The following is a 14,497-nucleotide window of genomic DNA, read 5'->3' on the forward strand; positions in this document are numbered from 1 at the left end:
ATATATCATCACTGACGTCAGTGACTATAAAACTTTCAAAAGTTTTAAAAGAAATGTCACCCGTTGCGCTCGAAAGAACTGTGTGAAAATGTTTGAGCAATGCCCACAGATCACTTCATCGAGTGTCAGGCCTAACTCAAAAGATGATCCATAAAAGGCTACTAGGTATTTTTATCTTAACATGACCTTGTGCACCATACTGAGTACACATTCTCACATTCTCACTGCATCCAGTATGACTGCTTGATTTCTCCAGCCTCTGCTGCGTCAGTTTCACTGCAGGGGAAAAAAAACCTATTTAATGTATTTTCTTCATGACGTTCACTTATCCTTGCTAAAATAACATTTAATGTGGCGCTAGAACCATGTTTCAGGTTTTATAAATTTTCTTGGCAAGCAAATAATATCTGCCTGTATCAAATATGTTTAATTAGACCCTGTCATAATAAAGGAGGGGGTTTCCTAGATTGGATACTGCATTTAAATCTTACATTAAGTGATTGCCTTACTGCCAGGGGGCCAATGTGGACATTTGTAGATAGAGAACTCAAACCTTTAAGTATCTGAGCAGTATTTCGAGCTGTGTTGTCTTTTCTCTGTGTGTGTGAGACCAAACAGTGTCCATCCACCTGTCCTGCCAGCTGATGTCAGGTTATTGTCCCTCTGTGTGGGACTAAATGCCACTCCGGTGCCGAGGTGTCCCGCTGACACAACCTAAGAGGCACAAAAGCAGGGTCATTTCACACAGGTCAGTGCATTGTGTGATTATGCTGATGGTGATAATACACTTTAATGAAGCCCTGGGTAAGAACTCAAATACATGTCAAATGTATTGCATTATTTGTATTTAAACTAGATTATTTTCAATATATAAATATAAAATAATCCACAATAATTAAATTACACTAGTGCTGCAACTAACAATTAATTTCATTGTTGATTAATCGGTCGATTATATTCTTGATTAATCGATTAGTTATTTGATCTAAAAAATGTCAGAAAATGGTGAAAAATGTTTATCAGTGTTTCCCAAAGTCCAAGATGACGTCCTCAAATGTCTTGTTTTGTCCACAACTCAAAGATATTCAGTTTTCTGTCACAGAGGAGTAAAGAAACCAGAAAATATTCACATTTAAGAAGCTGGAATTTTTCTTGAAAAAATTACAGATTAATCTATTATCAAAATTGTCGATTATTTTAATAGTTGACAACTAAATTACATTGTGCATGTCAGAGTTGGTTGATTCCCCTCTACACAGGAATATTGCTGGGATGCCAGATTTGAACTTGACATAGAGACTTTGATGGTACTGTAATTAGTAATTGCTTACTTCATACACATAGTTCCCGCTCCCTTCATCACCCTCTGAAGCAGTGTGTGAAATCACACAGGTCAGTGATGAGAGCATATAGTTGACTTCAAAGTGACTTGTAGAAATACTTGACCAGAATCAGTTTCATACTGAGCAAAGTGTTTATTATCCACAATAATGGCTGTTTATTGCTTTATTTATTCAGCTTTAATGCACAGCATTTACCTATTAGAGCGCACCGTCCCCATGCAGTCCAAAAATAATCTAACATGAGTTTTCTGTGCAATTAAATTCTTATCTGCACAGTAATTTCCAAAAGTCAACCTTAAAAAGATCAAGGAATGATAAGTTGACTTCTTTTTTTAGATTTATTTAGAAACGAAGGAGGAGAATAAGAAAATGACACAAAAAGTATAGCTATTTCCTAAATCTTTAATACATAATATAAATTGTCAAATGTATTAAAACGTAAATAAAAAATACAGACATTGACAATGCATTTGATCACACAGATTCCACTGAGATAGGTTAGGTTTTGCACTGGATTTGATCCCCCACCTTTTTCAGTGGGAGAAGGGGAGAATTGTGGGTGTTGGTTGGGGGGGAGCACTTTCACAGTCTTGTCCAATGGTCTGTCTTAAATTAGCCATGGGGGCAGGAGGCTCCCTCCCTGCGCTGACAGAAGGAGGAGGCAGAGCCTGTCACTGTCTACTGTTTCATTATTACCTGCACAGCCCTGCAGCGTTCACCACACTCGTGTCTCTGTGTGACCACATAGAAACAGAGAGAGAGAGGGACACAGAGGACACACTCCAAGGCCCAAACCATCACAGAGAGCTTTCTTTTTTATGCTTTTTCCCCCAGTTGGGACAGCCTGCTACTGCTGACTTGTAAAATAAATTGCAAGGCAACTAGCAGTGGATATGGCTGGTTGTCTGCAAAGTTCCCCACTTTGTCAAAAGGGGGTACTTTTAAGACGCCTGCTTGTCACATTTGCTCTCAGCTTCTGTTTTGCCTCAGTAGACGCAGATCCGTTTGACCCAGCTCACCTTTATCGCCACAGATCTGGACCTAATGAAGACAACATCATCATTGCTAACAATGGGATCAGAGTGCCGTTTGGGAGGTCTGTGTTTCTGGACCCTTTGAGTGACCTGCTGACAGAGGTGCAGCCTGGTGACCGCTGCCACATCACCGTTTTGGACAATGACCCACTGGCCCAGAAACCTGGGATGCTGACTCCTAAAAAGTTCCCCTGTTCATTTGGACCAGATGAAGTGAAATACACTCATTTTGGATCTCGGAGCCCCAGCAGGGATCGTGTGAAGCTGCAGCTTCGTTATGATTCCCAGACGGACACAGTTATCATCCCGTTCATGCTGGAAGCGGAGGTGGTTTTCCAGCAGCTTGAGATCCTCACCAGGAATATGCCCCTTAATGTTGAAAAGCTCAGTGGTGAGAGCAACTCTATTGACAAAAAGGGTCTGGAGTTTTCCTTTGAGGACGGTGTCACGCAGTGCAAGATCGGCACTCTTGTCGGCGCTGGAGGTCTTCCCAGGTATGGCACTCTTTTGAATAACCCCTCAAATGGCCAATTGGTTGACTGTGATGAGTTTGTGAAGCAGGGCATTCGCTACAAACACACAGCTAAAACCAACTCACCTAACAGAGATTATGTTCCAATGATGGTAGAGCTGCAGGATATTGAAGGCAACACCATAATGCAAGAGCATTTCCAAATGATGGTTAGAATCAGAGAGGGTGCAGAGAACACCGCTCCTAAGCCCAGCTTTGTAGCCATGATGATGATGGAGGTTGATCAGTTTGTGATGACAGCTATTACGAATGATATGCTGGCTGCTGAAGATGTTGAATCTGACCCAGATGATTTAATCTTCAACATTACTACACCGCTGAGCCCTGGGCAGGGCTATATCATCAGCACAGATGATCAGTACCTGCCTATCACCTCTTTCTATCAGAGAGACATCAAAGATCTTAAAATAGCGTATAAGCCACCCCCAGAGGACTCAGAAGTAGAGAGGATTTTCCAGATAGAGTTTGAAATTGTAGACACTGATGGTGCTGTGTCGGATACATTTGCTTTTATGATTGTGGTGAAGCCTATGAATACCCTGGCTCCTGTAGCAACCAAAAATACAGGGCAGCTATTGTTTGAAGGGCAGTCCCGAGCTCTCTCCAGCTCCCAGAATTTAGAGATTAGTGATGAAGATAACCTGGAAGATGTGAGAATAACTGTGGTTGACGGCTTAAAGCATGGAGTCCTGACCATGCTCGGCGCTCGCAGGAAATTCTTTACACCTGCTGACCTAGACGCCGGCATTGTGGTGTATCAGCATGACGGCAGCGATACCTATAGCGACAACATTATTTTTAGAATGACTGATGGCAGTAATGAAGTGGAGTTTTTGTTCCCTATCACTATCGCTCCTACTGATGATGAGCCGCCCATTATCAATGCCAACACCGGCCTGGTGCTATTCAAGAATGAAGTCAGGCAGATCTCTCCCTTCATCCTGAGCGCCACAGATATTGATTCAGAAGACTCCACCATTAAGTTTATCTTGGAAGCGCCATACTCAACTGTAGGGGAGCTTCTGCTAAGACAAGTGGAGCCTCCCTCTGACCCGTCTCTCTGGAAGTTCAGCGAGACAGATGAGATGTTTGAGCAGGTGGTCACTGAATGGTTTCAGCAGGATATTTTTGATGGAAAGCTGTTCTACCGTCACATCGGATCCCATAGCACCACCACTGTGATCGATGAGTTTGTGTTCCGGGTCCAAGATGATAATGACCCTCCGAATCAATCTGGCGAACACATGTTCATCATTAAAGTCCATCCTGTTGATGACCTTGTCCCAGAGGTTTTCCCGGGCACTACCCTTCACATGACAGTCAAAGAGTACGAGCTAACACCCTTCAAGAAGAACTACTTGAGTTATAGTGATCAAGATTCAGACAACAGGGACCTGAAGTACACCATCATTAGGCCCCCAACTGACACAGATGACAATAATCCAGCCAATTTAGGTCATATCGTACTGACTGACGACCCAGACACCCCAATTACAGAGTTCACACAGGCCCAGGTTAATCACCACAAAGTAGCTTACAAGCCTCCGGACCAGGAGCTGGGCATCACTCCAAAAGTGGTTCAGTTCACATTCATTGTGGAAGACAGTTCTGGTAACACATTAGATGGAGTATTCACCATTTTCCTACAGCCAGTGGACAACAAACCCCCACTTATCACCAACACAGGGTTCACTGTTATGGAAAGAAGTACATATATCATCACTAGGAAAGAGCTGCATGCCACAGACACAGATACAGATGATGAAAATATCCTCTTCACCGTGACCCAGATTCCTCGGTACGGGAAGCTGCAGTATTTGGGGATTGACATGGCAAACGGGGAAACGTTTGTACTTGAAGACATTGCAAGTGGTCGCCTAGCTTACATCCACGGTGGAGAGGAATCCCTCAGTGATGTCATCAACGTTGATGTCAGTGACGGTTTTCATGAGGTACCCATCATTATGAAGATCACCATCGAGCCAGTTGATGACAAGACCCCCATGATTATGCTCCCAGACGGTCTGCTCGGGGCAGCCATCGATGTACTGGAGAACGGAGCCACGGAGATTACAAGTAATGTCATTCAGGGCCGTGATGAAGACACAGATGACCTCCTCCTCACTTTCATTGTTGAAGAGGCTCCCAAGCTGGGTGAAATCCTAGTCAATGGTGCACCCGCTGAGAGATTCACACAGGAAGACATCATTAATGGGGCAGTGGTGTACACTCACACATCCGGTGAAATCGGACCATTCAAAGAATACGACTCCTTCAACCTCACTCTGTCTGATTTGTCAGAGCAGTGGGTTGTTGGCGGCAACAAGGTCCAAGGTGTGACAGTTCACGTCACCATCCTTCCTGTAGACAGCATTCCTCCTATTGTCAGTGTTGGAGAGCAGTTTGTTGGACTGGAAGGGGAAAAGAATGTCATCACTCTGGACCACATCCAAGCTGAGGATATCGACACTGATAATGATGGCATCCTGTGCACCATCATTGTCCAACCAACATCTGGTTATGTGGAGAACATCTCCCCAGCTCCAGGCTCTGAAAAATCCAGGGCAGGGACAGCCATCACTGCCTTTAGCATTAAAGACATTGCCCTCGCCCATATCTACTATGTCCAAAGCATCCACAAAGGGGTTGAACCTGTTGAAGATCGTTTCACCTTCCGTTGCTCAGATGGTGTTAATTTCTCTGAACGCCACTTCTTCCCCATAGTCATCATTCCAGCCAATGACGAGAAGCCAGAGATTTTCATCCGTGAGTTTGTGGTAATGGAGGGCATGAGTCTGATCATTGACACGCCGATTCTGAACGCGGCTGATGCCGACATCCCTGGGGGTGAGCTGCACTTTGAGATCATCAAAAAACCCAAACACGGTACAATAGTCCAGCAGCTTATCACTGGCACCATTCCTGTGGACAAATTCAACTTGGAACAGATCAAAGAGGGATCCAACATTGTCTATGAACACGATGACTCAGAGACCAAAGAGGATAGCTTTGTAATCAGACTCTCAGATGGGAAACATTCAGTGGATAAAACAGTACTTATCATGGTTATTCCTGTTGACGATGAGACACCCAGGATGGCTATAAATGATGGCCTTGATGTTGAGATTGGAGAGACAAAAGTCATCAGCCATAGGGTTTTGAAAGCCACAGATCTTGACTCTGAAGACAAAGAGCTAACATATGTTGTGCGTTACGGCCCAGGCCAAGGCTACCTTCAGCGGATCAGCAAGTTTGGTGATGTTTTAGGTAATATTACCCTCGGGATGAACTTCACGCAAGACGAAATCGACAAACAGCTAATCCAGTATGTACACACAGGCCAGGAGGGAATCCGTGACCTGCTGAAGTTTGATGTCACAGATGGCATGAATCCCCTTATTGACCGCTACTTTTACATCAACATTGGAAGCATTGACATGGTCTTTCCAGATGTTATCAACAAAGGCGTGACTCTAAAAGAAGGAGGGAGAGTAACTCTTACCACTGACCTCCTCAGCACCACTGACATTAACAGTCCTGATGAATTCCTCAGCTTTAGCATCACAAGAGCACCTAGTAGAGGCCACTTAGAGAGCACTGACCACCCAGGTGTTCCCATTTCCACCTTCACCCAACTGCAGCTTGCTGGCAACAAGATCTACTACATCCACACCTCCGACGATGAGATGAAAATGGACAGCTTTGAGTTTGAGGTGACAGACGGTTACAATCCTGTCTTCCGTACCTTCAGAGTGTCCATCACTGATGTAGATAATAAGAAACCAGTCTTGACTATAAACAAACTGGTTGTGGAGGAGGGAGAAAACAAGCTCATCACACCTTTTGAGTTGACAGTTGAGGATCGGGACACCCCAGACAACCTACTGCGATTCATAGTCACCCAGGTGCCAGTGCACGGGCAGCTGCTTTTCAACAAAACCAAACCAATCACAACCTTTACCAAGAAGGACCTAAACAACAACCTTATCAGCTATAAGCACGACGGCACCGAGACCAACGACGACAGCTTCTCCTTCACTGTCACAGATGGCACTCATACTGACTTTTATGTCTTTCCTAACACTGTGTATGAGACACGCAAGCCCCAGATGATAACCATTCACATCAACACCGTGGACAATGGTGTGCCCCAGATTGTGGTTAACAAGGCTGCTGCCTCACTGAAGATCCTCCCAACAAGCCACCTGGGCTTCGTGTTCACCAGCAAGGCCATTCGATCAGAGGACCGCGACAGTTCCCAGAAGATCCTGAAGTACATTGTGTCTCAGGCTCCTCTGCATGGCTTCATCATAAACACCGCCCTGGGCAACGACAGCATCAAGACCTTCACACAAGGTAAGACAATGTCATACTATTTAATTTCTTAACAAAGTTTTGTAAATATAATATGCACTAATATTTCTATATCGACACTAAATTAAATGACCATATGTAATATATATATATGATATAAAGAGGTCAATTACCACCTGATTCAACAGCAACCCTCACTTCTACGAATCATATTAGCATTTTTCACTCATTGTTTTGGTTTCAACTTTCCTGTTGTGATTCACATTTACCAGGCAGCTAATTCAGTGATTAGAGCATTATTAATGTGAACCTATTAGACCATTATTAGAGCTTTATTAATCTCAAATGAAGCTCTAATATACCCACAGTACTCTAACTGTCTAAACAGCAGACAGGCCACTAGCTGGTGAACATAGTGGACCATTTAGCAGCTAAAAAGCCAGATATATCCCTCAGGAGATGGTGGAGACCAAAACAGAGCTATAAGGAGAGTGAATATTGGACTTATTATCAGCTGGCCAGAAACACAACTCCAAGTGAATGCTAACATTGCTTTGTATCTGCTGAATGTGTGCAAAGGCAAGTTTTTATTAACACGTTAGCCTAATAAAAAGCTGCTAATGGTGATGTTGTGTTTGCAGCAAAATAATCATTTAGTACTGTTTAAGGTCCATTATCATATAACACTAATATGGAGTAAACATTTTCTGTCATAATACATTAGAAATTATGAATTATTGATGAACAAAATAAGGTCTTTCCAGTAAGTGTAAATGATAAATAACAAATGTAGCAATAGCAAAGTGAAGATATTGTAATAAAATACAATAATAATTGATTGTATGATTATAAGAATACTAACATAGTGATACTAATACAACTGCTACTAAGAATAATAATCATCTTAATAACTATAGGTTATATTTCTGTAATAGATATGTTTAACTGATAAGATATTTATACTTTGCTTAAAACAATCCTGAATGCTTCAAAACACGTCTCCTGTTGCCCATATCGCTTTAATTGCAGCCTTAGGGTTGTAACTAAAACCTTGTAAATGTGTCTTAGTCGTCACAGTTATCTTACCTACCGTTTTCAGCTAACACTCTATCTCTCTATATTTGTCATACCAACAGCTGATATCGATGACATGAAGATCTCTTACGTGCTGTTGGATGGGAGCAACGCCACAAGTGATATCTTCTACTTCACAGTTGAAGACAAAGGTAGGAATCCTTTTATATTTCATACTTGTGTGCACTGACACCAAAGTGGGGCCCACTACTGAGGAATCATTTGCCCGACTGCTGTCCTCGGACTCTATATGTCTTTTAATGGTTTCTTAAAATTGAAACTTCCTGCTCTCTGTCAATCTCCCGAGTGTTTGCATCACAAAGACTTAAGGCAGTTGGCCATGACTGACACCCAGTATAGAGCTGCCATCTCTTTTCGCCCCACTGGAAAGGGTAGCAGGTTTAAAGGACAGGGGTCAAAGGGGACTTCAACCAAACACTGACTGTGGGTTGGTAAAAGTGAAAGAGGTGGGACTACCTCATGCCCTAAACTTTATTGTTAACGAACAATAGGATCCTTTTCCCCAGGGCACTTCTCTGAGTTTTCAAATCTCCCCCTTTCATCCTGTGCTTGAAGTGACACTGTGAAATGTGTAAGTGGTATGCGTGATGAGCTTTTCAGTTCCTGGAATTGGTTTCACAAGAAACGTTTTTTCAGTTTGACCTCGAAAATGTACCAATATGTGTCTATGAATGGTGTCAAAAACATTTAAAAAGGAACAATATTTTGTGAATGTTATGATTGTAGATTGACTACTGGGGATTTCTGCATAACCCATTCAATGCATTCAATGGGATGATTCAAATGAAGAGATTATGTTTTCTTGTCTTTATTTTCTGCTTTACAAGCCAACAACATTCAATATACAATACATACAATAGTGTCCTTTACATTTCAAATTAGATCCACTCTTTTCTTTCTCATCTTACTCGGGTACTCCACTCATAGGCTTTGGTTTTCATTAACTCTGTGTATTTCCAGAATATTATATTTCTTGTAGTCCCCTGTCATATGAGCCTCACCTTTAGAAAATTATTAATACCTACAGGTATAACATGACAGTCTAGTGGTCTTCTCATTTTAACACATTTGTGAACATGTTCTTATCCTATTTATCCTAAAGAATTCTCTTAAATGAACCAGATATGCATGATGCAGGCATGACGGTATAATGTATAAGCTCTGGGGTCTGTCACCTCTAAATTTTATGTAGATTTACATGAACAGCATTATAAATATAGAAAATGCAAAGCAATAAACATGCAACAGGTGGCCTTTGATATTTAAGTATCAGATATAAAATAAAAAACAAGATTTACAAATGCAATCATTGTGGCAGGGAAAGTTTATGCTATAATTATGCTGGATTGAGGGCCATGTTAGCGATAGTACCACCATCTCCATCAGGACCATTGGGAAGGCAGGACTGGGAGGATGTGTCTTTTTGTCACCAAAGTGAAGCCTCTTATTAGCCTCAACTGGATCCCAGTAATTAACTTTGTTCCCAAGACTGTTAATGACGTAGGTGATAATTTATTTTTAATGAGGGTCAGTAGCTCTGACATTGATTGAACAACAATTATTATTCTTTATTCTATACTGTTCACCAGTATTGTTATTAATGTTTCTTTACCTTACATGTGTGACCTATTAATCTGCCTGAAGCAAAGCTGGTTAGCTTTTCTGTCTTTAAGTGGTGGTTTAACCACAGGAAGGGAACGCAAAGGCTTCAATTAGCTCAACAGTCATTTTTCTGTTTGCTTTCATACATTGTTTAAACTTCCAGCCAACTCAGCTGAACCAGGTGCAGCGGTGCACACTGGGACATAAAACAAAACCGTGTTTCTGCATGACCACGGTTCGGACAGCTCACACCACAACATACACGTGATTATTTGATTATTCCACGTAATAGATAAACTGGCTACCTGCACACTCACCACCACACACATACTGTACAAAGCCACACACACACACACAAACACACAAACAAATACACAGGCACCCCCGGAAAAAGATCCAATAACAGAAGCGTTTTAAGCCTACTGGTGAATCACTAATGTGAAGTGTTGAGGGGTGGCTCCTGGGGAAGGTGGCGCTATCCTGGACATGTAGGGACATGCAGGTGGAGAGCACACTAATGGTCAGCTATCTGCTGTTAAATCTAAGTAGGTGAGTTGTTTGTGTGGGAAGCTAAACTCTGGCTAATTAGAGATTTGAACCCAAGATTATCCCCTGAAACTAGTCCCTGTCAGCACCTTTTTTCCTAATCTTAAAATGTGAATGGGATTGACTTACTTTTCAAAGTTGAAGAGAAACTCAAACACTATAAAAAAGCGATTGCAATTCATAATTAAAAAGTTTGGAATCAATCCAAATAGTGCCTAATTCTTGGGCGATTTGGTGATAGAGAAGTAAACTAGTACTGGATCCAAACAGAGACTATCCTGTCCACAATGATCTATGAGCTGCAGACTTGCCCTACAGGCAATAATGTTTTACCTTGAGTTATTGCTTAATCATTCTGTTTCCCTGACACAGCATTTACAAAACTATTCAGCTAAGTAAGTTCTTATGTTTAACACAGTTTGACACAGTTTGAGCTGCCCATATCAGATGCACTGATATGAGCGGCTGCTTAAGGGTCTTAGCAGCCTTTAAAACATACCTGCCACTACACGCACTGTGCTGATGCTTCTTCACAAGTCAAGAATACACACATACACAAATACACACAGTCCAAATCATTAACATATCCTCATGGAGTCGTATAGCAGTTTGGCATTCCTTATAAGGCTCAAATAGTGCATGTTGCAAGTATGTTTCTGCAACTGTTAATATGTATGTGCAGATGCATAAAGATCTTAATCAGAGGCGTGAAAGTGCTGTGTCTGAAGTAGCAATATAGCGTGTGTGGCCAGGCACAGCTGAAGTGTTCGAGAGGTCAGGAGTGGACATCCAGTTTCACACCAAGAGACCTGCTGGTCAGCGGTTAAATTCCAGACACTGAGGAGAAAGTTAGTGTAGCTCTTATCAAGTCAGGACACATCAAGCAGGCTTTTTGGCTTATGACCTCTTTGCAAAAATGTGTCATTCATCATTCGCATGACACAAGCAGAAAAACCTGAGTGAACCCAAGGAAGCTGCAATGTGGTGATGCGGTGTTTGTTCAAATTTGTGAGTTGTGTATGACTAAATAAGTGAATTAAGTTAATCATATACTCCCGTTGTGTAATGGAATATATGAATCTATATAGACAGAACCGGCTCTGGTCATTTTGGTGCCCTAGGCAAAATTCGGATTTGGATTCCCCTCCGTTGCAGCCACCGCTCAAGGGCTAGGGTTAGGATTCAAACCCCCAGAACTTTTACCCTAACCCTGTAAACCGCAACACACATCAGACATTGCAATGGTTTTAAGACAAAAATTATGATTTTTATTGTCAGAAATAACTGTATTTATTATACTGTAATATAAATAAACAATTGGTCCCTGAAATTGTTGGCTTAAAAGTGTTTAGTCAGTTTCACTACAAATTACACTTTTATTAACAATTAATTTCGGCCGGGCAGATGAAAAAGTGCGAGGAAGAGAGTCAAGGGGTGAAAAGTATATTTCTATATTTATTTTGTTTTGGTTTTTTAAATGTACTTATTTTATTTTATTTACCGCCTATATGGCCTAAGCCTTAAGCCGGCCCTGTATATAGAAAAAAATATTGCATTTACTGTAGGGAACTAATGTAATCTACAGATACTAATTTTATATGTCATCAAGTATATTTACTGTATCTTAACTTAGCAACAAGTTTAGCATTATCTTGGCAGAGAAAATGCTGATTTTGAGCACTTATAATGCAACCTACAGAGTAAAGTCAAGCATTTTAGCAGCATTTTATAATTTCTTAAGAAGCTTACACTGTACATGTGATGATCTGATGATACAGGTTCTCATCCCATGCTTTACACACCGCCACTTTGTCACGCCCCTTGGCAGCACTTTATTTTCAGCATCAAAATCACTATAGTTACCCTTGGCGTCACTTTAGGATTAGGCAGCAAAACTGCTATAGTTAGGTTTAGGAAAGAACTACATGGTTGGGCTTAAATCGAATACGCTTGTAAAGTGAAAATGACACTGAACATTGTGAGCATGGGACACGAACAGCGGTCTTCTGGATGAAAGCCTTGTGTTTGTTGGACCCATCCACCTCCCCTCCTGCCCACCTGGTGTTTCTCTTTTTTAAAGAGGGCCGTGACTCGGCCTCAGTATTTAACGCCTTGGGAATGAGAATGAGCTGTCTGATGACCCACAAAGGCCCAAACAGCTTCGGTGTGAGAGCTGCAGAGAGAGAGATGAAGGAACAGATCATGTTGTGTTGTCTTTATTTGACTGTAGGTGTGATTTTCAATAATGACTAAAAAAGATGAATAATTTTACTAAATTATTTTTTACTGATAGAATAACCGATGGATTATTTTAAAAACAGTTAGGAAAACAAACTTAACAGTCTTGTCCTGCGGCAGTGACCTCAACAACAAACTGTAGGTCAACTGGGGTCATTCTTTCTGTCTGCCGGGAATTTCTATTGGAAAAGCAATAATCTACATGCAAATGACCAGGTCAGGAACTCCCCACGGCCATTCAAAATGTGGGACACTGAGGCCATAAATACTTGTTTTTACAAGTGGATACGCAGCTCACATATATCCTTGTCCATCAGGCATGGGCCCAGTGAGCCACAGGCTAAGAGAAGAAACACTTATCTACTGTCAGACGTGTTGAGGCGTCTGTAGGTTCCTCCTCATTTCTTAGTCATAGGACTAGGATAATATATATGTCAGATCTTTAGACTTTGGAGTGTATTGGTCTGCAGATATACTGCCTCTGCTTGCCAATCTTAGGTGCAAGATAGCCTCAGATTTCATAGCAATACTAATCAAACTCAACAGAGAATAAAGAGCAATCAGATCCTCTACATTCAGATAAGTTGACTCGGCCTCTGTGCTCCTTTCCTATAGCAACAATATAGTCTTCCAGCTCTGGAGAGGGATCATAGACCCCAGTGGGTCGAGTGTTATGTGATCATCCAGAGCCGGGAGAGGAATGCACTTCCTTGGAGACTCCAGACTCCAGGGCCGCAGACAGTGCAAGGCCTGGAAGTGAAGCGGTATCCCGAGCAGACAGGTGTGTGCGTGAGAGGGAAGGCTCCAGGGGGATCCCCTTTCAAAGCCCTCCGTCACCCCTCTCCCAGCTCCGCAGAAATCCAACCCAATCCCAGATAGCCCGATAACCTGCAGACTTCCACTGCGGAGGTGCCTGATCTGGAGAGGGGCACTTCCCCAGAGGGTGCAACTATACCAAGAAAGGAAAAATGAATGAAAAAGAGCTAGAAAATGTGTTTTTCTGGTGAATTTTCCTCAGTGCAGTTGGTTGTACAGTAGGATCGCGTGCTGCCGTGTCACACCCCTACTTCCTAACTGTGTTTTGGGATCTTACATGTCACCCATGTCAACAGTCAGCAGAAGATTTACTGGCCAACGGTGCCAGAGTCGGGGCCCCCTGTGACTAGAAGCTGAGGCGTCTTAGTCCCCCTCTCTGTTGTCCCTCTCCCTCCTTCCTCTCCTCTAAGACCCCTTTATGGCATCACCATTCTTTTTCTTTGGTGAGTTCATCTTTTCACCTCTTCTCCATTTCTTTCCCCCTTTCTTTCCTCTCAGATTTCCCCCCATATCCATTTCAATGATCCATGGTGTCACTATGTTCTTTGTCTTTCTTACTCTTTTTGTCTTTTTTTCTTCAGCCTTGATTTATGGTGCTTAGAGGGCTGCAAGGGCGGGGAGTTATGATCTATGGCTACTGCGGTTATTCTTATCTGCTCTCATATGGCAGTGCTGTTGCTGCCCCTACCCAAGCTGTCATTGAGTTACTCGCACTCCTTTCCTTGTCCTTTTCTTTTTAGCCAAGCTAGCAGTGTGGCTCTAGAGATGGCAATGTCATTCTGTCAGATTGTTGGTCCACCACTTTTGGTTTAGATCTGGTAAGTCTGTACTATGGATATCTATCCATAGTAACCAAAGGATGTATCCCACTGATTTTGGTGATACCGTCCATGACCCTTTGTCTTGCGCCACCGTGAGGTTGACATTTTTGTTTTTTGACTGAAATGGCTCTACAGCTTTTGAAGGGGTTGTCATCA

At 42.2% G+C, this 14,497-nt stretch overlaps 1 protein-coding gene across 1 annotated transcript in view; it reads left to right on the forward strand.

Moving 5' to 3' along the window:
* Nucleotides 1–2,236: 2,236 nt before the first annotated feature.
* frem3 (Fras1 related extracellular matrix 3) overlaps nucleotides 2,237–14,497 on the forward strand; it is a 38,395-nt gene continuing 26,134 nt past the window's right edge. Inside the window, exons 1-2 of the mRNA XM_037764174.1 lie at nucleotides 2,237–7,265; nucleotides 8,360–8,449. Coding sequence (XP_037620102.1) covers nucleotides 2,237–7,265; nucleotides 8,360–8,449 — 5,119 coding nt within the window. The remainder of the gene's footprint in view (nucleotides 7,266–8,359; nucleotides 8,450–14,497) is intronic.

The sequence above is a fragment of the Sebastes umbrosus genome, chromosome 3, assembly GCF_015220745.1.
Source record: "Sebastes umbrosus isolate fSebUmb1 chromosome 3, fSebUmb1.pri, whole genome shotgun sequence".
Taxonomy (NCBI): Eukaryota; Metazoa; Chordata; class Actinopteri; order Perciformes; family Sebastidae; genus Sebastes; species Sebastes umbrosus.